Genomic DNA, 22,796 nt, shown 5'->3' with positions numbered 1-22,796 from the left:
GTGGGTGCCCATCGTGTGAACCACTCATGCTCTAACCCAGTGACTTTCAGTCTGTGTGCTGCAACAATTTTTAAAACATGCAATATCTGACTGTTGAGTCAGGGGTACTGACCTCTTCCCTTAGATTGTCAAATTAAAAGATGACAACAGCCAACACAGTAATAGCTGTCCAGTGTGACTGAATCAAAATTACTGTATACCTATTTTTTTTTTTTGGTCATATTGGCAAAAAATACATTTTTAGTGTGCCACAGAACTTTAGTAATTAGTTTATGTGTGCCATGAGATGAAAAGTTTGAAAATCACTGCTCTAACCAGAGGTTCTTCTCTGGTCTCCCCAGGCCCCAGATTCCATCCTCTAGACTCCTGCCTCTGTGCCTTTGCATATGCTAGTTTCCATCTGAAGATGCTGGTCCCTCCTTCTAGCCGAATCTGGCTCAAATTCCCCTTTGTCCTGGATGTTCCCTACACTCTCCAGCCCAGGAGGCCTCTCCTCCAATCTTCCCCAGCACTGTCCTTTGTGTCACACACATTCACCTTTATTGCAAGCTACCTCCAGTCACTACAGTTTTCTGCAAGTACCAGGCCCACTCTCCATGAGCAGCTCCAGAGCAGAAGCTGATTCTCAGGTTTTTGTTTTTTTTTAATATGTCTTTATGGATTTCAGAGAGAGAAAGGGAGAGGGAGAGAGACATAGAAACATCAATGATGAGAGTCATTGATTGGCTGCCTCCTGCACACCCCCTACTGGGGACTGAGCCCACAACCTGGGCATGTGCCCTGACCAGAATCGAACCCTGATCTCCCGGTCCATGGGTCGAGGCTCAACCACTGAGCCATGCCAGCCGGGCAGAGCCTCAGGTATTTTGACTGTTATTTTGCTTTTTATTTCTCCCAGTGCCCAGCATAGCCTTCCAAACTCCCTTGGCTCAACTCTTAACTAAGAGCCAGCTTAGCAATAATTCCTCTAGTTATTCAGGTCTCTATCTAAGCATTGCTTTCTCTAAGAATCTTCCCTGGCCACCCAACTAATGCACCTGCCATGGCCCACACATCAGCCTCTTCATAACATTTACCATGACTTAAAGTTAATTCTGTACTTGTTTATATTCTGTTTCCCCCCACTGAACAAGGGAAGGGTGTCATTTTTCTTGGTCACTCCTGTATCCTGCTGAGTGCCTAGAAAGGGACCTAGGACAGGGCTAGGAGCTCAGTCAATACTCATGGAGTGAATGAGTAAATGTAGTTTTTCCAACTAGACTGCAAGGTCCCAGATTGTAGGGTTTAGTTACTTCCTGGAGACAGCCAGCACAGAGCAATTATATTTACTGATATTGCTGGGGGGAAGGGCAGCTACACTGGGAGGGTCAGGGGACCAGGCTCCAGGCCACTCACTTCATCTTGGATTTTGGGTCACAGTATCTCCTCTCTTGGCCTTCTCTCACCGGGCCTGGGCTTGGATCTCTGGGGCAATCCTTGCTCCCTCTCTAGGATTAATGAATGCGTGGCCAATGGCTGCATTACTCAGGGCTGTCCTGGGGCACCAGTCATGGCTTAACAGCAATACAGCCACCAGCTCCACCCTCCCTTCCCAAGTCCCTATCTTATGCAGTCCACTAACCATCACCTGGGAGCCTCTTAAGTTCACCGCTGGAGTCATTATTTCCTCCTGTACAAGTCTGCTTTTCCTGTGTTCTCCTAAAGGCTCCTAGGCCAGAAACCTCCTTCCTTTTACTGGCTCAGCCAATTAGTCAACAAGCCTTGCTGATTTTACTTCCTGAGTTGCTGTTGAATCCATCCCTTTTTCCCTCCTCTTTCCCACCACTGTTTTTCTTAGTCCATCTTTGCCTGGATTTCTACAGAGTCCTCCTAACTGGCCTCCCTGCCTCTGCTCTGGCCCAGTCCGTCCCCTCTCCACCCAGCCATCAGAGTGAGCCTTCAAACACCAAACCTGCTTAAAACCCCTAAATGCCCACCTGTGCCCTTTGGATGGACGCCAAACACCCTATCATCAACTACTAGGAGTTACATCACCTGGCCCCAACCACCCCTCCTACAGCTTCTCAGACACCCAAATTTCACGCCCAGTCACTTCTTTCAGCCCCCCAATGCACCTTTGCATTCATTATGTAAACGCCTCCCCTCCCAACCCCCACATATCTCATCTTAGAAGCTCTTCCTCCAGGATGCCTTGGTTCACTGCATCTCCTGGTGTAACCCCAACAAACCTGTGTCTCACCTCTCACAGCCCTTTATTCATTCTAACTGCCTGGCTCCTTCTCCTCCAGCCATCCACCTACACTGCTCCCCCAAACACACCCCTTGTCCCTGAGTTCCCTAAAAGCTAGGTGGTCTTTGCCTTGTTCACATTCTCAACAAAATCATAGGTTTTGGTACACAGCAGGCACTTAGCAAATACTAATTGGATGAATGACATTACATTAAAACTGCTGGGTGAAAATCTCAGCCCCATCACATGCTAGCTTTGGACTTGGACAAGTCTCTTAACCTCTGCCTCCTCCTATCTGTAAACAGGGACAGTAATAGTACTGTTTGGTAGCGTTGTCCTGAGGAGTCAAGCACTTAGAAGAGCAGTTGCACGTAAATTTGGCTATGGTTAATATTTTTTTGACACAGCCCTTTCCTAGATCTCAACCCACCCCACTGGGGAGGCCCAGGCATACAGGTGCATCTGCTCTGGCTGCAGAACTGTCACACCTAAGACCCTGCCCGACACCTCGACGTCGGCTCCGCCTAGCGGCGGGGTCTTGCGCACTCCTGGTGCCCATCTCGGAGGCGGACGCCGCGGCCCTTTTAAGGACGGGAGGGGACCCTTTGGAGAAGGCTCCGCCTCCGCGCTGACGTCAGTGCGCACCGCTGCGTGTGACGCTCTGGTTGCCGCAGAGACGCCCCGCCCCCGCGCGGTGCTGCGGAACCGGAGCTCCGGGCGGCGTCGGCAGCGGCGCGGGAGGCGGCGAGGCCGGGGGGCAGGAGCCGGCGCAGGGACCGCAGCGAGTGCGGCGAGACGGAGCAGACCACGACGAAGACGCACAGGCAGCCGGGCCGGGCGGGGCCACGGGGACAGCGGCCGCCGGGAAGCGGGCGGGAAGCCGGGCGGGCAGCGGGCAGCCGCCGAGCCTCGAAGCGACATGGTGCTGCTCAAGGAGTAGTGAGTGTCCGGCCGGCCGTGCGGGAGCGAGGAGGAAGGCAGGGTCGGGGTTGACGACCAGGGAGGCAGGTGGCCTGGCGGAGGGGATGCAGCGGCCAAACTGGGCCCGAGGGGATGGAGAGGGCTGAATGGGCTCTTGGGCGGCCCAGCGGGGGCTGAGGGGGACAGGGAGGGCCGGCAGGGCCTGAGGTGGGGCCAACGGGAATAGGGAGGGACCGACAACACCTGAGGTGGGGCCCAAGGGGCAGTGAGGGCTGAGTAGGCCAGAGGAGAGGCCGAGGGGACAATGCCGGCCCGACAGAGGCTGAGAAGGGGTCAAGGGGACAATGAGAGCTGGACAGGCCATGAGGGGCTGAGAGGATCGAGAGCACTGGATGAGATGTGGTGTGGCTCTGCAGAGGGGGCTGAGGGGCGGAGGCACCAGCCAGAACTGCAGGAGTGGCGGAGGGGACCTGCGGGAGAGGGAGGAGTTGTCTGAGGGGCTGAGGAACAGTTGGACAAGGGCAGGCAGGGTCGGTGAGCTAGCTAGTGGTGGGGAGGGGTTTGGGGGATGCACAGAAGATCTGAGGGGCTCAGAAGATCAGATAAGACAGCTTCAGGAATGGAGTTGAGATGATGGGGAGCAGTGCTGAGGGGAACCTGGAGAATGAATGGCTGCCTTAAGTATCAAGGGAAAGATTGTAATAAGTGGATAAAGGAAGGGGAGGAGGGAGTCAGGGCCAGGCTTGGGTGACAGAAGGGTCTGAGGACCCACCCCTAAGGTGGCATGACATGGTGTGCAAGTGCTAGGTACAGAAGAGGAGGTTTTGAGGAGAAAAGCTTAAGATGATTACTTGGGACTCAGGGACACTTGGGTAAGGAGTCCAGAAAATATTGGGCAGGGGCTGACATGATATGAGGGAGAGATGGAGAGGGCTAGGATGTTACCAGGGTAGAGAACAGTTTGGAAAGAGTGTATGTTTGTGAATAAAGAATCATTGGAGTGGGGGTGGGAATCAGGGGCAGCCTGTCTCTAGGGAATTCTCAGCCTTGGTGCAAAGAAATGGGGAACTTGCTTTGAGGAACTGAAGAGGTTGCCATAAGGCCATTAATTGGAAAGAGACAGTGCAGGGTGAGGGAGTTCTTGAGGGGCGGAAACTAGTGACTTCTGGGAGGAGCTGCAGGGTGATGGACTTGCTCCTGAAGTCCAGGGGATTGGATGACAGGTGGGGATGTTTGGATTGCTAAATTTTTCAAATGTGAGATGACCCATCCCTGAAGTTCATGGTTCCAAGAAAACATCTCAGTACTATTTTTTTTTTTTTGCTTTTCAAAGAGGAGAGATTGGATTTATGTGTGTGGCATTTACAGTAACACTGTGCTTCCCTGTATGGGAGGGCAAGTGGACAGTATTGGGCCAGAAACCCAGGAATTCTGAAAGTGAGAGATGTCCAAGTAGAGAGCAACTCGTGGAACTCACTTGGTAGCCAGACAAGTGTGTGGAGGACTGTTTCCATTTTGTCAGTGAAGGCACTTTTCCCCATCTGACTTGCTCCTTGGAGGTGTTTAGGGCATTTAGGACATAGTATAGAGCTTTGGATAGCAAAGGGTGCAGAAACTCAGGTGTCATCCCAGCTAAAGAGTATTATTTTTAAGCCCTTTACGTTAATTTCTTGATATCCAGTCTGTTGTTGATTCAGCCAGAGCTCAGAGCTTTATGTGGTGAGGAGGAAGAACCTTAGGATGCTAACAGGAAGAGAGCATGGTGCACTTTCGATTCTTGACTGTCCAGAAAACAGGCTTTTCCCATTCTCCTGAACCTTTTTTCTATTCCCAGATGAATCTGAGAATCTGTAGAAACCTGTAGTTTTGTAAAGAAGGTCAGGCAGGGAAGGGAAGGGCCCTTCAAAAGAGATCTGAGTGAGTTTTGAAGAGAGGTCCTCCCTTTCCATTCTTTGTTCTCCTCCCCTTGAAGCCTGCTAGGGAAAGGTCCAAGGTGCCAGGCATGCAGAGCCTACCTGGCATGTGCGTTTCTTTCCTGCCTGACTTGTGCCCTGTGCGTGCTCAAGCATGTGTGTGTATCCCTGGGCGGGGGACACGGAGGGGGGCATCTGAGACACTTGGCTGTGGCTGCAGCACTGCAGCTCTGGGAAGGGTGTGAGTGAAGGTCACACTGAAGTGAGCACAGCTCCAGTCTCAACCCAGCACTCCCTCTGTGGCGCTATCCTTTGGAATTGCACTCTTGCTGCTGGAGTGGTTTTGCTCCCAATGAGCCAGGGAGAAATGTCCCATTGTGCAACTGTAATGTAAACAGCCTCAGAGCATCCTGTCAGGAACTGGATGATGCCCTTCTCTTTTTTGGGTGTTGGGGGAGACTTGGTGTCCATTCAGGGTCTGAAGGTTGTCCCTGTTGATTTTTCTGATACTTCCTCTAACAGCATTCTCCTTGATTTGATTTCTGCAACTTCTTGGATGTGATTTTTTAATGCTGTTCTTGAAGATTATTTTCTAGGAAGTTTCTACTGAGTGTGCTGAAATTGTGGCCTCCAAGTTGGAAATATTTTTTTGCTTGAGGGGGCCAAGTTCCTTTTTCTAGTGGGAGGAGAGTGTTAGAGGCAGCATCCAGTAACCTCAGGATTTATGTTATTTGAGTCATTTTGGATGAGGGGAGTTAGCAGGAAGTAAAGACTTGGAACCCATTTTGTTTTTCCTGCTACTTTTCTGCCTGGTACTTTGCCTGTAGTGTGATGTTTTTCTCAGACCCCTCTGTGTGTTTCTTGCTACCTGGTAGACCTTTGTGGAACTAGAAAATAGTGAGCGGACTATTTACCAGTCTGGAGCAAGGATCCCAATTGGTGGAACCACCGCACAGGACAGAGGGTATAGCAGCTCATGCTTCACCAAGCACGCAGGATACAGGAGTCTCCAGGGGAGGTTCCAGCTAGAGTCTGGGAACTGATATGTCAGCTTGGAAGCTGGCTTGATTTGTATGAATACACCCAAGCTTTTTTATATCAGCCCTCTGACCTCACAGCTTTGAAATAGGGGTTGTCTCTTGCTCTGCATGACAAATGAAAGCCACCCGGAGGAGTGTTGCTAACCATCTCACCTATGTGAGGTTCTGACCAGTGTGGGGACTTTGCAGGCCATGGCTTCTCTTTCAGGTTTTTGGTGGTACCTTCAATGATCAGTGGTCACTGAAATGGAGAAGGAAAAGACAGTGATCAGTTGGGGTGCCTTTTGGACAGCTTCCAGTGGGTCAGGACACAAGTTGGGTGTCCCCTCTCTTGGCGGCATTGTGGTAGTAGCTTGTATTGTAATATCCTGTCCCAGGGCAGAGATGGTTGGTGCATGCTCTTAGAGTGATTCAGCCTCCAAGGAACTTGGCCCCTTCCTAGCCTTTCACCTTGAGGGTTGAGTCTACAGAGATGTGAATCCTCAGGGCCTGATTCTTTGGGTCTGAATCCTCATCTTCACTTCAGAGTTCACAGGGGTAGGTCCTCCTGTGTTAACCTCTCTGTTTTACTAGACTCATTGGCGAGTTTTGTTGGGGAGATTAATGGAGGAGAGGGAGAATGCAGTTCCAAACGTGAGTCAGAAGCCTGCCTGGGAAGTAGCTGGTTGGGGGACAGGTTTGCTCTGAATCACAGGGCTCTAAATGGGATACGAGAAGGGCACACAGTGTCTTAGCCTTGAAGCACTTGGGGCCATTCTCTGCTGGTTTTCTGACAGTTAAATGTAGTGTCATGTGCAAAAAAATGTTTAACACTATTCTAAGATGATACTTTAAGAGCCTTGTGCAGGTTTCAGAGCCTCAAGTTGTTATTGTTTTTCCCTCTCTTGTAGTCGAGTCGTCCTGCCTGTGTCTGTAGATGAGGTAAGTCCTTCATTTTATCCATAGTTGTATATAATTGCTCCAAGTGGTCCAAACTCTTTGTATGGTTTTCTTCTTGTTTGTTCTAACAAAGAGATAATTGATACTCAATGTGAATTTTTCCTGGTACTACTTTCAGTTGAAGGAAGGCACTTATTACTATTTTTTAATTTAATTCTTTTGAGGATAGGAAAGGAAGTGGGTGTGTTTTTAAATTTTATTTTCCAATTACAATTTATATTCAATATTATTTTGCATAGTGGTTAAACAGTTATATTCTTTAAAAGTGTTCCCCTCAGCCCAGCCAGCTTGGCTCAGAGGTTGAGCATCAACCTATGGTCTAGGACATGGAGGTTTAATTCCCCGTTAGGGCACATGCCCAGGTTGCAGTCTTGATCCCCAGTAGGGGGTGTGCAGGAGGCAGCCTATCAGTGACTCTCATCATTGATGTTTCTCTCTCTCTCTCTCTCTCCCCCTCTCCCTTCTCTCCCTGAAATCAATAAAAACATATATATATAAATAAGTGTTCCCCCCAGCATTTCCAGTACCCACCTGGCACCATACATAGTCATTACAGTCTTATTGACTGTATTCCCTATGTTCTACTTATATCCCCATAACTATTTTGTAACTACCAATTTCTACTTTTTTTTTTTTTAATATGTGTTTATTGATTTCAGAGAGAGGAAGGGAGAGAGAGAGATAGATAGAAACATCAATGATGAGAGAGTCATTGATCCGCTGCTTCCTGCACCTCCCCCTCGGGGATCAAGCCCACAACCCCGGCATGTGCCCTGACCGGGAATCAGAACCGCGATCTCCTGGACCATAGGTCGATGCTCAACCACTGAGCCATGCTGGCAGGGCCCAATTTCTACTTCTTAATCCCGTCACCTTTTTCACCCAGTCTCCCAACCACCCTCCCCTCTGACTATCATCAGTCTCTTCTCTGTATTTTGAGTCTGTTTCAATTTTGTTTGTTCATTTATTTTGTTCTTCAGATTCCATGTGTGACATTATATGGTATTTGTCTTTCTCTAACTGATTTGTTTCACTTAGCATAATATTCTTTAGGTCCATCCATGTTGTCGCAAGTGGTAAGATCTCATTCTTTTTTATGGCTGAGTTATATTCCATTGTGTGTATATAGGTACCACAACTTTTTTATCCAGTCATCTATTGATGGGCACTTGGGTTGCATCCATGTCTTGGCTATTATAAATAATGCTGCAGTGAACATAGGGGTGCATATATTTTTTCAATTTAGTGGTTTGGGTTTCTTCAGATATATACCCACAAATGGAATCACTAGGTCATAAAGCAGTTCCTTCTTTTTTTTTTTTTTAATATATCTTTATTGATTTCAGAGAGAGGAAAGGAGAGGGAGAGAGAGAAAAACATCAATGATGAGAGTCATTGATCAAGCCCGCAACCGGGCATGTGCCCTGACCAGGAATCGAACCCCGATCGCCTGGATCCTAGGTCGACGCTCAACCGCTGAGCCATGGCCAGCCGGGCAGCAGTTCCATTTTTAATCTTTTTTTTTTTTTTTTTTAATGTATCTTTATTGATTTCAGAGAGAGGAAGGGAGAGGGAGAGGGAGGGATAGAAACATCAATGATGAGAGAGTCACTGATCGGCTATGAGCCCGCAACCTGGTCATGTGCCCCAACCAGGAATCGAACCCCGATCGCCTGGATCCTAGGTTGACGCTCAACCACTGAGCCACACCTGGCTGGGCCCATTTTTAATCTTTTGAGGACCCTCTATTCTGTTTTCCATAGTGGCTGCTGCAATCTGCATTCCCACCAACAGAGAAGGCACTTACTTTGTATACCTGGGCAACTGTGAACAACCTGCCTCAAGTTATTGGCATGTTAGTTGACTGAATAGAGACTAAATCAGCCCCCTTTACCTGCTCAGACTATGCCTATTCGGGGGGGGACATGTTATTGAGGGAATTGAGTGTGTGCATTTCTGGGACCTCCACGACTTGACTGGGAAGTGTGTGTGGCTCTTTCTGGTTGTGCAACAAACCAGCAGGGCAGGAAATCTCTGAGGTCCTCCCTAGCTACATTCTAGGTGAGTGCTGGGAAGACAAAGGCCCAGAACCCTCCTTTTACGGAAGGCAGGGAATAGCAAATGGGCTTGGCTTGCCCTCTGTCCTTTTATGGTTCTTGGACCTGTCATCTCTGTGTATGGGGATCTGGCAGGATTTGCCACAAGAAAGTTTATAGGCCATGCTGACTCAGAGTTGGTCTCTTGGATAGCAAAGAACTGTCACAGAGCCTCCTTGTCCCACCCTTTCTCTGAAGTTCCTCCACTTTTCTCTCCTGGCACAGCTTTCTTTTTTGCTTCCTTCAGAATCCATAGCCCTCCCTCCACCCCCACTTTCAGTTAAGCTCAAGTTTGGGTGAAGTTTGTCAGCCAGTATAGTGCCTTCAGTCATTCTCTCTCCTGCAGTGTCAGCCTGAAGCTCCTGTGATAACTTCCAATCTGTTCCAGATATGAAATGAACGTTTGAAAAATGAAATCAAGCCAACAGAGCCCACAGCACATTTTAGATGAGACAAATAACCAAGCTTCTTGACCCCCTCAAAAGTGATGGGCAGGTATTAGCCTCCTAGAGGATTGTCTACAGTGGTAGGCTGCATGTCTGATGAAAGCTATGGAGACCTGGGGCAGGGAGCCAGAAATGGACCTTGAACATGATCTGGGAGTTCTGGGAAAGGAAAAGAGAAACAAGACTGTGGAAGCTGGGGAAAGAGGGTGGTGGAAAAATACTGTAATCCCTGGAGGCACCTGAGATGTACCTAGGGCTTGGGAACCATGTGCTCGGGCTAACAGGCATTGGCTTGGGGGACCCTGTTAAGCCACTTTGGGGGCCATGCTGTTTTTGTAAAAAGTAGCAAGTGATGATTTTCCCAACCAGGAGGCCAAGCAGGAAGGCCCAGCACGTCTCTTGCGCTGAAACTCAGGTCCGATGACTCCCTCTCTGCTCTGCAGCATGATCCCTATCCCCCATACAGGAAGATATCCCCAGAAACTTGAGAGTACCTCAGTGGCATTTAGGGGTGTAATGGGTCTTTTCACAGGAGTTTCTTGATGGAACGAAGGATGGGGATGTCTCTAAGAAGTGTGGCAGACCCAGGAGGGCCAGCACCTGTCTAGGGCACTTGCTGCTCTGCAGTAAGGTTGGAGGGGACAGAACACTACTTGCTTATAGCAGGCCAAGAATTGAGGGAAAGGGGAACTCTGAGAGTGTCTGTGATTAGAGGTTTTAGCTTGTGGCTTTTTTGCAGCACTGAGGAAGTGATGGGGCAGGTGAGCAGAGCTGAAAGTCTAAACAGGAACTGGGGAAGTAAATGCTGATTATGATTCATCTGTTTGCCTGGTGATGGTCAACCTGTTCTCAGCTAGAAACTGCTGCTGAGAAAGCAGTGGATGGCCTAGGGTTGAAGCAGGAGGTATTTTTTTTTTTTTTTAATGTTTTTATTGATTTCAGAGAGGGAGAGAAAGTAGAAACATCAATAATGAGAGAGAATCATTGATCAGCTACCTCCTGCACACCCCCTGCTGGGGACTGAGCCTGCAACCTGGGCATGTGCCTTGACCGGGAATCGAACCATGACCTCCTTGTTCATGGGTTGACGCTCAACCACTGAGCCATACCGCTGGGCAGTTGTTGTTCTTTTGATAGCTTGAACCTTAGTTCCAGAAGATCAGAAACTCTTGACTGGGAGGTCAAAGAGGAAACAAGTAATGATCAACCTTCTCAGAATCTTTATCAATAACCCCATCCTGACATGGTTCCCATGGGAACAGCCTAGTGTTGTGTGACTAATAGATTTACTTCCTGATTGGAGACTATGATTTGAGGCCCTCAGAACTTTCTGATTTACGGGCAAAAGAAGAAAAAGAGAAGAGAAGACCGTGTCTTTATAACCATTCTGATGGTCCTGTTTTGGGATGGAATTAGCTTCTGGCTGGTCAGACCCTTTGGCCTAACACTGTGCAGGGTTTCTCTGCATTCTGCAGCAAAGCAAGAAAACTCAGGCTTTTTGACATGGGTGTGTCCACCAGTGGTTCCTGACTCAGGGCTGCCCACCCTCTACAGTGGGCAGGGTTGTCTTACTTCTTGTTTCCAGAGATGCATGGCACTATTCCCCTATGGTAACTGGCCTGACAGAGCCTTGTGGGTGGGACCAGCAGCTGTGCTGGTTCGTTTAGTGTCAGTATTTTAGGCCCACCCACATCTTCCTGGGGTCCTACTCCCAGATTGCCAAAGTGGTGGAGTCTCTTGTTTTTCTTAGCTGAGTGTCTTAGTTCTTTGGGACAAGGGAACAAATCTCAAAGGCAGGGAGCAATGTCCTAGGCCTGAGGCAGCTGGAATCCCAGTCTCCTCAAGGCTCTTTATCTGATATAATGGGCTCACCCCTACTCCCACCTTTACCCCATTTGAGTCTGGCTGCTTTCTGCTTTCCCAGGGTGTGGAGCCACTATGCCAAAGGGAACCCTTGGGCATGGAAAGTGTCCCTCACTTGTAGCTTGTGGAGGCCAGTTTTACTTACTCCTTTGGATTAGCAAAACTGCCTTCACTTGTCTCATTGGGATTAAAGGATCAGAGTGTCAAGGGAGATTAAAGGGGGAAGATGCCAGTCTAACAGACTGATCTTCTTAGAGCCTGCCCTCTGATTCCTGCAGCTGAAGAACTAATGAAGGGGATTAGTCTCTACTTGGAGCCCCTCCCCAAGCAGTACCACCAGCCAGCAATGCATTTCCTGCCACCAGGCCTTTTCCTGAGCCTGCCCTTTAGGATTGCTGAGTCAGTAGTTAGATGTTCTTATGACTCTTCTCTGAACAGAATTACTGCTTCTTCTTAGGAACCCCTGGCTCAGCCAAACCCTGACCCACTTGATAGGGGTTTTCATGTGTGCCTCAGCTAGGAGGTGGCCTTGGAAAGGCACAGGGACAGTTTAGGGTTCCATGGGGGCATTGAAGCAAGACTGATGTTGCTCTTGATTAGCAAAGATAACTGGATGTCACCCCAGTGCTCCTCTTCATGGGATTAACTGAGCCTTGGTTGCTTGCCTGGGCCTTTCCATGGCTTTATGTACTGGGTTTTTGCTTTGGGAGTTAGGGCTCTTCCAGCTTTGTGGTGAACGATGAATTGTCCTTGTCTGCTGCTTCGCCTTCCGGACTTTGCCCAGAAATTTCCCTGTGGTGCTTAGGAAGCTGCCTGGTCAAGTAAGCATCCAAATGTGAGGGGAAATAGCCCTGGAAGCTGCCTCTGCTCCTTGCTTTTGCAGGCAGTGGTTTAAATGACAGTTGTCCAGAAGCACAGCCTCTCTGTTTTAATCTAAAAGGGAAAAAAATTCTCTCATCTTCTACTCCTGGGAGTACCAGTAGCTTGGGGAGGGGACACAGAGGGCAAGGAAAACCTTTATCTCCCCCCACAATATGTTGGGTAATCAAATACCTTTTTCTCATACTTCTTAAATTGTGCCTGGCTGGCACTGCACTGACAGGCAAGATGCATCCTGTGGTATAGATGTAACTTCCTGCATTAAATGCTCCTGTTCATTCTCTTTTCACCTTGTTTTTCCATCCAGACAGCTTCCTTCAGAGAGAAGGGAGCAAAAGGGCCAGGCCTGGGCACTGCCCAGGTCATTGGCCCTAACACTGAGTTGTCCAGAGGGTTCAGAGGAGGCCAGTGATCTTGACTGGTGACTTGATAGGGTGGCATGTGACCCAAATAAAGGAAAACTAGGCTTTTGCCATCTAGTAAGTGCCAACACAGAGGGTGTACCCAGCCAGCACAGACAGTGGGATAGGAATCTGTGCCATCTAATATGGGAAGCAGGGCACTTGCTTCAGCCCCATCAGGAATCTGGAAAGTATCTGGAGTTGTGGTTGCCTGCAAGACTGTTTCCTGAGCTGCTGGCAGGGTGAGGAGGGGGCCACCATTGGAGAAAGAAGTCACGTCTTAGGATCTGTTTAAATGAATGGAATAAATAGACTTCTAGCAACTACCCCAGATCTTGTTTTGAGGTCTAATAGTAGGGCAAAAGCTACCTTGGATTCTATAGTCTGTTTTCTGGATGGTGGTGTGAAAATGGGAAGGATGAAATGAAACACATCTGAAGGCTAAAGAGATGCCATGCGGCAGCATTCTCAGTTGCTTTGGGTGGATTTGGGCAAGGCCCTGTGTGAAACTTCAGAATGAGTTCTTAAATGAGGGGACCCCAGAGTGAACTAATTGGACAGTTACTGGCATCTGGCCCATGTGTAACTGTTTAGAAGATTCTGCATTGACAATAACTCCCATCTCTCTGTTCCTTTAGTATCAGGTGGGACAGCTGTATTCTGTGGCTGAGGCCAGCAAAAATGAAACTGGTGGTGGTGAAGGCGTGGAGGTCCTGGTGAATGAACCCTATGAGAAGGACGGTGAGAAAGGCCAGTACACACACAAGATCTACCACTTACAGAGGTATGTGGCTGTGCAGCAGAGCCTAAAGATGGCCTGGTTTTGAAGTGGAGATAATGGATAATTGGGGGTTTCCAGGTTATTTGCTGGTTGCTCAGCTTGCTTCACTTGTGAGAGTGGGTGTAGGTGGTAGTACTTCTTTGTTCATTTAAAGGTTTGGAAGGCTGTTTTTTGTTTTGTTTTTTATTTATTTTTTAAAAATAAAAGTATTACTTGTCCCACCAGGCTTCCAGTCCCCAGAAGTGATAATGTTTAGTTTCTTGTGGGCCCTTCCCACAGTAATACTTATTGTCTGTGAGTATAGGGTGTGTGTGTGTGTGTGTGTGTGTGTGTGTGTGTGTGTGTGTAAACGGGTGTTCATTTCCTTTATTGTTATCTTAGCATAGATAGGATCATACTATACATATTATTCTTGACTTTGCTCGTTTGTTAACTTATCATATCATAGCTTTCTTTCAGTCAGCATATTTGGCCTCATTCTCTTGAAGTACACATAGTATTATTTGGTACAGATGTGCTGTAAATTGTTTCACCTGTCCTCTCTTGATGTATGTTTATAGTCATTTCCAGATGTTTATATACAGTGCTCCAGTAAAACTCTTGTACAAATCTTTTGATGTACTTGTGTGTGTAAATCTATAGTAAATGTACCTAAAAGTGGGATTGCTGAGTCAGGTAGTATTTTAAATTCTGATATTTTGAAATCAGCTGCCAGAAAATTTTTGATACCTCTCTTTGGATCAAAGACATAAATATTTAAATATTTGAACTGATTTGTGTACTAAAATCCATAGCAAACCACACAAGTTTACTGAATCCCTAACCAAAACAGTAATACAGGGTGTGGCAAAGTAGGTTTACAGTTGTAAGTACGTGAAACACAGAATTTATTCTTTTAAAAAAATATTTGTTTTTATTGATTTTAGAGAGAGAGGAAGGGAGAGGGAGAGAGTGAGAAACATCAGTTGGCTGCCTCCTATACACCCTCTACTAGAGATCGAGCCCAAAACCTGGGCATGTGCCCCGACCAGGAATTGAACTGGCAATCTCTCGGTGCACAGGACGACACTTAACCAACTGAGCCACACCAGCCAGGGCCACAGAGTTTATTCTTGTATTATTATTAATAATTGCATTATTTTCTATATGAACAATGGTAAACCTACTTTTGCCATACCCTATATTTCAGCAAACATTGAGCTGACCCAAAGAGTGTTGAAAATAATAGCAAACATGTACTAGCTTGAATGGAATTGAACCAAGCAAGTTTTAGAAACTATTCAGAACTGGAAAAAATAAACCTGAATGATTTTTAAAATTGTAGTAAAATATACATATCACAAAATTTACCATTTTTACCATTTTTAAGTGTATAGTTCAGTGGTATCAAGTACATCCACAGTGCTGTGCAACGTACACCTGAATCTTAATTTCTAGTCACCAGACTGAACTAAAACCAATTTCATCTTCATTGGGTAAAATCCCTGATTTAATGTAGTCTGCTGCTCTGCAGATGTAAAAGTGCTAGCCCAGAGGGGGCCAGGATTTTGTGAGTGCTGGAGCCAGGAGGAAAACAACACTGTGAAGTGGGGGGAGGGGGGGCCTGTGTTCTTATTTCCTTGCCAGTGTTCTTTTTCCTCCGTGCCTCCTCTTCATCTCCTCCTTCCCTACGCTCAGTTGACTGCTCACCTATCCTTAGTGAGCCATTGACAGTTAATTAAAATAAGGCTCCAGATGTATGTCAACTGTAATTGAAAAATAAATTTTAAAAAATGTTTTAAGGCTCAAGTTATGTCTTACCCATAGTTGCATTTGTATTTTTAAAAGAGGATTTTGAAGAGATAGTGAGGTTGATAGAAGGGGACAGTTGGTTCCTTAACTCAGCCGGTCCAACCAAAGTTGCAGAGAGGAGGTCTGTAGGGCCTGTCTTACCCTCTTCCTTACAAGAGAGGGTATGGACTTTGAGCTGCTATCACTATTTCCTTAACTCCAAACACACAGCTGCAAAAAAAATTTTGAAGCGCTGAATGCCACAACCACCCCTCCTCATGAGGACCAAAGCCTTCCCACCAGCCGTCTAGCTCCCTGGTCAGGAACAGGGCTTCCTTCAGCAGCCTCTTCCTCGTCCCTTGTATCTAACCAGGTTCTGTTGACTCTGTCTCCTTAGCACCTCCAACTTTTCCATTTCTTTCCATCATCTCTTGCCTCGATTACTATAGTAGCTTCTAACTGATCACCTAGCTTTCCATTTCTCCACACAGCTTCAGGTGTTCTTTCTAGAAGAGGGATCTGGTGTTCCCCAGCTTAAAAAGCTGTAGATGGCTTCCCTTTGCCCTCAGGATAAAGTCCAGACTCTGTGATGTAACTTACAAGATCTTTTACGACCCAGCCTCTGCAGGTTCTCTTGTATTCTCTACCTCATCCCTTACACCAGCTACTCTGAACTTCTCTCTTCCCCTGACTGTCTCCCTTACTCCTATCCTTGTGCCTCGTTCAGTCCTGCTCACTCTCTGCTCTCTGTGTTCGTTTAGTCCCTATTCTCCCGAGGAGCCTCCCCACGCACCATGCTGCCTGCACCATGTCCTCCCAGTGCCCCGTCCCCCAGAGCCCCTTATGGCACACAGTGTTGTCTTCTGCCTGGTTATACTCCCCACTGGAATATCAGCTCCTTGAGGGCAGGAGCCAAGTCTGTGTGATTTCCATATGTATCCTGGTGCCTGGCACATGGAAATACTTACCTGAATGAGCATGACAGTGAGTGGGTGAGTCTCAGAGGGTTGCTTTGAGTACCCTGAGTTAGCTCTCTATTGGGGTTAGCTCTTTTTTCTTAGACCTTGGGCACTAAAGCTGATGAGATTGTTAGATGGAGCCTGTCAAAGACTGCTTAGAATACCAGTGAAAAATTAAGTAAGAGAAATGTATGTACCTTTGAGGGGAGGGGGGGGCTCTTATTGAACATGCTGTTCTGTAACCTGAGATAAGAACAATTAAATAGAGGAAAATATTTTGTCCTGAGAGGCAGATGGCCCTGAGGGCCTCCTGGCATCCCAGAACTGACAAGAGAAGGTCAGATCATCTCGAATCCCATACTTGAAGTTAGTCTCTCTGGTCCGTACCTGGACTGGTATACTCTTGGAGGTATCTCATTCATGCAGTGTGGAATACTGGGCCCAGTGAGCTCTGGAAAAAAGCATAATGATAACATAATGGCTGATAAGCCGTGGCAGGTAGCCCAGGGTCTCACCTCCTGTCCTGTTCCTGGTGGGTGATAGGGCAAGATGTGGGTGCATGTTAGTAGCCAACTGAGCTAGGGGTTCAGGCTCTGACAAGTGGCTTCTCACACACAAGAATAACCGACTTATCTCATGGAAATTTACTTGTTAGTTCTCCATTGAAGAGGCTGGAGCTGTGGCCTGAAGAGTGTGATGTGAAAGGCTATTGTCTTCTCATTCTCTCCTCCATTTCTCTTCATAACCCCTTTTTCTCACTATAGCAAAGTGCCCGGGTTTGTTCGAATGCTGGCCCCAGAGGGAGCCCTGAATATACATGAAAAAGCATGGAATGCCTACCCTTATTGCAGAACTGGTGAGTGAAGACTGGCTACAAGCTGGAGTTTGGGCCCCAAGATGGACAGAGAATGTGATCAAGTAGACCCAGCGGTGGGGGTAAATTGGGGTTTTGTGTCCCACGTTCATTTTCCAGTTTAATTCAGTGGAAGGATGAGTTTAGGGATTTCCTTTAGACCTGAGGCTGGTGGTATCAGTGTTGTCTAGTATAATTTGGCAGCCAGCTGGGTGAAAACCACCAAATAGTTATGGCCTGAGATGGCACAGAACCAGCTCTCTTATTTGGGAATGGTATGATAATTTTGATTGTTTTTACTGATTATAAAAGTAATGTTCTCTGTTTAAATTTTAGAAAGTACATAGAAACAGAAGAAATTAACCACCCATAATTCTCTCTCTTTTTTAAAAAATTGATTTGAGAGAAAGAGGAACAAACATCGATTTGTTGTTCCACTTATTTATGCATCATTGATTGATGCTTGTATGTTTCCTGACTGGGGATTGAACTCAAACCTTGGCATATCAGGACAACGCTCTAACCAACTGAGCTACCCAGCCAGGGCCTGCCCATGATTCTCTTCTTCCTAGGTAGTCACTGTTAACATTTTAATGTCTTTTTTTCTGGCCTTTTAAAAAATCTTACATGTATACACATATATAAAATGTCCAGACATATTTCCTAGACAAGTTTTGGATCATATCATATTAACTGTTACATTGCTCATTTTACTCAGTAAGTGGAGAATCTTTTCCTTGTCACTACATAGTCTCCTTTTTTTTTTTTAGTTTTTGTTTTGTGTGTTTTTCTAATCCTCACCAGAGGATATTTTTTCCATTGTTTTTCAGAGAGAGTGGAAGGGAGGGAGAGAGGGAGAGAGAGAAACATTGATGTAAGAGAGACACATCGATTGGCTGCCTCCCACACATTCCAACCAGGGCCAGGAATGGAGCCTGCATCCAAGATATGTGCCCTTGGCTGGAATTCAACCTGGGACCCTTCAGTCCGAGGGCTGATATTCTAACCACTGAGCAAAACCAGCTAGGGCCATAGTCTCCTATTTTTAAAAATTTGTAATGGCTGCATAGTATTCTATTGTATGAATGTACTATGATCTTTTTAAACCACTCCCTTATTGTTAGCTACTGACATTTCCAGTTTTAATGCGATATATTTGTGTGTGGCTTGAAAAACAGCATTGAGGCAGGGACTCTTGAGAGAGACAGCAGTCATAGAAAAGAGCCTATAGGGTGACCTTCCTGCCCCGGGGAAGGGCCAGGCCTAGACACCAAGAAAGCATAGCAAAGGAAACATTGGTGTTGTTGGGGGAAAGTGGAAATAAGCCCAATTTTTGATGATAAAGGATTTAGAATCAGCTATACCTCAAGCATATAACACATGGAATGTGTGCGCCAGATTTGGGCGGGAGGGTGAGGGGCAAGGAGATGGAAAGTCACTGTGAAGAGCCCTGACTTAGACTAAACCAGCATGTTCTGTAGTTAAAGGTGGGAGTGGGGTCATTTTTTTAACCTTGGCTAGTCTCCTATCTGGAGTTTCTGGAAAGGAGAGATTTGAACCTCCACAGAGAACTTTCTAGTCTAGACTTTCTGGGATTCCCTTTGAGTAGTTCAGACTCCTAACTTTCCAAGATTCCAAAGTAGATCTCTTGGAGGGCCCAACCTGGTACTGATCCATATCCTAGTGTGGTTCCTAGAGGTCCCCTAGAACTTGTCTATGAGGTGTGTGGCCTTTCCCCCAGCCAAGCTACATTTGTTTTCACAGATAGTCTGGCTACAGGGTCCTCTTGCCAGCCTCTGATTATGTGTACTGCTTCACTTGCCTTATTTGTTGGGACCTGGCACTCCCTAGATTGTATCTGATGAGGATGTTCCACCCATGCGGTCCTTTTTTTTTTTTTTTTTTTAATATATCTTTATTGATTTCAGAGAGAGGAAAGGAGAGGGAGAGGGAGAGATTGAAACATCAATGATGAGGGAGCCATTGATTGGCTGCCTCCTGCACGCCCCCGACTGGGGATCGAGTCCGCAGCCCGGGCATGTGCCCTGACCGGGAATCGAACCCCGATCTCCTGGATCCTAGGTCGATACTCAATTGCTGAGCCACGCCCGGCCAGGCCACCCATGTGGTCCTTATCCAGTGAACTTGGGAATGATTAAAGTCTAGAGCACAGGGTCATTGCTCTTTCTAATCCTCAAGAACCTTGTATCAGGAGATTAACCATCTTTGATATGACTTGGGGTGTGTGACACTTAGAGTTTTATTGCTGCAGTTGAAAATGTAAATATCACTACTCCTGGAGCACTGGGCAGGAAGCTCTTAAATTCTTGGAAAAGAGGCATGCACACACTTTCTTGAAAGACCATGTGCACTGTGGCTGCATAAGTCTGGTCTAGGGCCAAAGGTGAATTTTCTTGATGTCTGAGAGAGTTGCATTGAGCATGCATCATAAGAACCTTTGCCAACTTGGCATAAAGGAGGCAAACGGATAGCATGAACTCCTCCACGCCTGGGGCAGGGTTCTGGGTACACAACTTGTGCCAACTGAGAGATGCCACTGTCCTCTGTGTAATTCTGGGGAGTGTGCTGCAGCTGACATGGGCGTTTTTCTAGCCACCAAATGTTCCTTCACATAGTGTCCTGATCTTTGGCCAAAAGAAAAAAAAGATTAAAGTATTTTCTAAATACTCCACGAAGAGGAGGCAGGGGTTAGGGTGAAGGTTGGTTTCTTCAGTGAGTGCTGACCTCATGCTCACAGTCACCATGATACGAAATGAGTATGTTGAACCTTAGATCTGTTTAGTTAGACGCTTCTTTTTTAAAATAAACAAGAAAGGCTAATTTCCAGTTTCCTCTGGGGGTTGATGGGAGAAAGATGATTAGTTCAAACATCTAAATTTGGTCCAAGTAGATTAAAGTTTGAGGTGAGATAGATAAAGAAGCATGGAATAAATTTCTCATGCCTTTTGGAAGGCTCTAGCCTTATTCTGAGTGGAATAAAAATGGAGTTGGAATACTCTGCTCATTCATTATCGGCTTTTTCTGTCCTCTTATTTCTCTGTCTCTTTCCCCTGTTGCTGGTGAGTTGGGATGTGAGGAGGGAGTAAGATAGGGTTTGGTCTGTGAATGGAAGTAGGAAGAGGAAAAGAAATGTTTCTCTTTCTCCCTCTCCCTCTAGCCTTAACCCTCAGTTGAATAGTCTCTCTAAGCCGTGGTTTTAAAGTACCTTATTAGTCTTATTTGGAGAGCCTGAATTTCTGACTACTAAGGGTTTCCTGGGACTTTTCCAGTGTCCCCAGTATTGCAGTATGAAGAAAAGGGAATGCTGAGACTGCAGAGGTGTTTGGAGGAGTAGGGAGGGCTAGAGAAGACTTGGGAAGATTGTTTGGTCACCCCAGTTGTCATTAAAGGCCACTGAGGGTTGTCATTCTCAGATCAGAAACCTAATTTGTCAAACTGAGTGGATCTATTTCTCAGGGTCTCAAACAGACTAAGGTATAAAAACCTCATATGCCAATATATTAAGTTGTATCGAAATCCAAAATCAATAACTAGATCTTCCTGTTTGCTGATTAGGGTATTCTTTCCTGGTGGGCTCTTCTACATGAAAAACCAAAGTATGTGTAATCAGAATGCCAGAATGTAGTGAAAATGTTCACTTGCTTAAGTGATCTGACTCTTGTGTCTGTTGATTAGCACGTTCCGTCCTTACAGAGGCCAAATTAGGAGAAAGTTGCTTGGAAAACATGGAGTCAGAATTGGGTGGCGAGTTGGAGAACCTTTGTGGCTGGTGTCATCAAGCCAGGCCAGCCGAAAACTGCTGTTGCCACTCTTGGGATGGGGCTGCTAGATGTGCCACATTCACAGCCCGGGGTTCCTGCTCTTAGGACAGCCCTGGAAAGTTTTTGCCAAATTGGCCTTTTTGGACTTCCCGTGATGGATATTATACTCACCGTGGCCTTTTTGTTAGCACAATTTTCTCCAGGCTGATAACAGAGCGGTTATTTCAGTAGGCCTTTTAGTTATAATCTTAATCTGCTGCTTTCTTCCACGTTTCTTTCATCGGATTCTGGGAAATTACTTACAGTCTCTTGGGTTTTTTCTATACAAGGTAGATCTTATCCCTTATATTTCAACTTTTCCTCATCTCAGTCTCACAGGTAACCTTAGTTGCAGTTTTGGAGTTCTGGGGTTTGACTGTTAGTCCTGTAAATGTCCATACATAGCAGTGTAGAGAAATTGAGATAACTCTAAATTCAGAGGGTACATAATGATCCGGGCTGTTGTCAGAAGGAGAGCTAGTTCGTTCCCCAGTGACATTAGAGCTGTAGTCATTTTCTCTGATAAATAATTGAACTGTGCTTTCCGAGGGGGTCTTGTTACAATGAGCAGGAGTATGGAGGGTGAGAGGTTTGGTTACAGTGAGAGGAGGGATGCAGAATGCAGATAGACAGTGCCTGGCCTAAAGTGCCCTGCTCTGTGCCCCTGAAGTAGGGGGCGCACCAGGTGATGCTCTGAGACAGAGCGGTGGGCCTTCGTGCTTCAGCTAATCAGAGCCAGTCCCCTCTCCTTGCCAGCTGGAAAGAATCGCAAGGAGCTGATAGTGACATTCCTTTAATTAAATTCCAGATTTGGTCTTTTGGGACTTCTGTATGATTGAAACTTGAGGGTTGATGCATTTAAGGTACCAAATGCCCTCACTGGGACTTGGAGGATGACCGTAGAATACGCCCTAGGGAGTGGAGAACTCTTTGTTATCGTGATCTCTGGGGTCAAGGGGTAGATATTTATTCATCCTCATTAATCTTTTTCTCTCTTCTTTCCATGTCCTTGCCTTGGAGCAGTTATTACAGTAAGTATTTTCCACGGGGTGAAGGGTGGTGGAATTGTAGATGATTTATAAGAAAATAAGAAATAAAAATGTAACCACACTGGAGGTTATTGGTGACTCTCTTGGGTGACTTTTGGAGTTGTTGAGGCTTAATCCTTTCTGTTAACTGGCAAAGTAGCCTCTTTTTTTAAGCTTTGGCATGTGGCATTGTAAGGTGCAGTAGTCAGGACCATGGCAGCCTAGCTCTGGGTCTCGCTGACATGTACAGAATGACCCGAGGCTCTCCCCTCTTCCCGCCAGGTTGTGCCTTTTCAGGGTTGTGCAGAACTTCAGGGTAGCTGACCCCAGTGAGCACTGACCCTTGGCAAAATTATGAAATCAGCAAGGATTCTCTTCCATGACCATCCCGTGTCAATGCCCCTTCTCCCTGCCTTTTAGCATTCTCACCCAGTGCCTTGTCCCTGTTGGTGAACTTAGGCAGCTACTGGGAACCCAGTCCCTGCTGAGGAGTTAATGGACTAACGTGTTCTTCCTTTGCTTAGTTCCAATTTTGAGAAACCACTAAGGGAAGAGATAGTAATTAGCATGAAGAGTTAATTTGCTGAGAAGAGAACTTTGGGCCTCAGCAAAAGGTTGGCTGGTGGGGGGGAGGGCAGTGATGAACAATTTGGGTGGGTTAGGAGCTCCTCCTGTGCTCTTCCCACACTATTTCAGAGAGGTTAAATCCATGGATTTTGACGTCAGACAAACCTGATTTTGAGGCCCAGCTCTATCATTATCTCTGTGGCCTCAGACAAGTCACCTCTCACTCCTTTGAACTTCACTTTCTTCATCTATAGAATGAGGGTGATATTACTACAGACCTTGTAGGCTG

The 22,796-nt window shown here is 46.6% G+C and overlaps 1 protein-coding gene across 1 annotated transcript in view; it reads left to right on the top strand.

Annotated features, from left to right (window-relative positions):
- Positions 1 to 3,061: 3,061 nt before the first annotated feature.
- The window catches only part of PITPNA (phosphatidylinositol transfer protein alpha), a 39,289-nt gene continuing 19,554 nt past the window's right edge, over positions 3,062 to 22,796 (top strand). The window contains exons 1-5 of the mRNA XM_081116236.1: positions 3,062 to 3,169; positions 6,995 to 7,025; positions 13,367 to 13,512; positions 17,003 to 17,094; positions 21,936 to 21,943. Of these exons, the coding sequence (XP_080972362.1) occupies positions 3,150 to 3,169; positions 6,995 to 7,025; positions 13,367 to 13,512; positions 17,003 to 17,094; positions 21,936 to 21,943 (297 nt within the window). The 5' untranslated portion in view covers positions 3,062 to 3,149. The remainder of the gene's footprint in view (positions 3,170 to 6,994; positions 7,026 to 13,366; positions 13,513 to 17,002; positions 17,095 to 21,935; positions 21,944 to 22,796) is intronic.

Source organism: Miniopterus schreibersii (genome assembly GCF_964146895.1).
Source record: "Miniopterus schreibersii genome assembly, chromosome: 16".
NCBI classification, from domain to species: Eukaryota; Metazoa; Chordata; class Mammalia; order Chiroptera; family Miniopteridae; genus Miniopterus; species Miniopterus schreibersii.
This window is presented reverse-complemented; position numbering and strand designations above follow the sequence as displayed.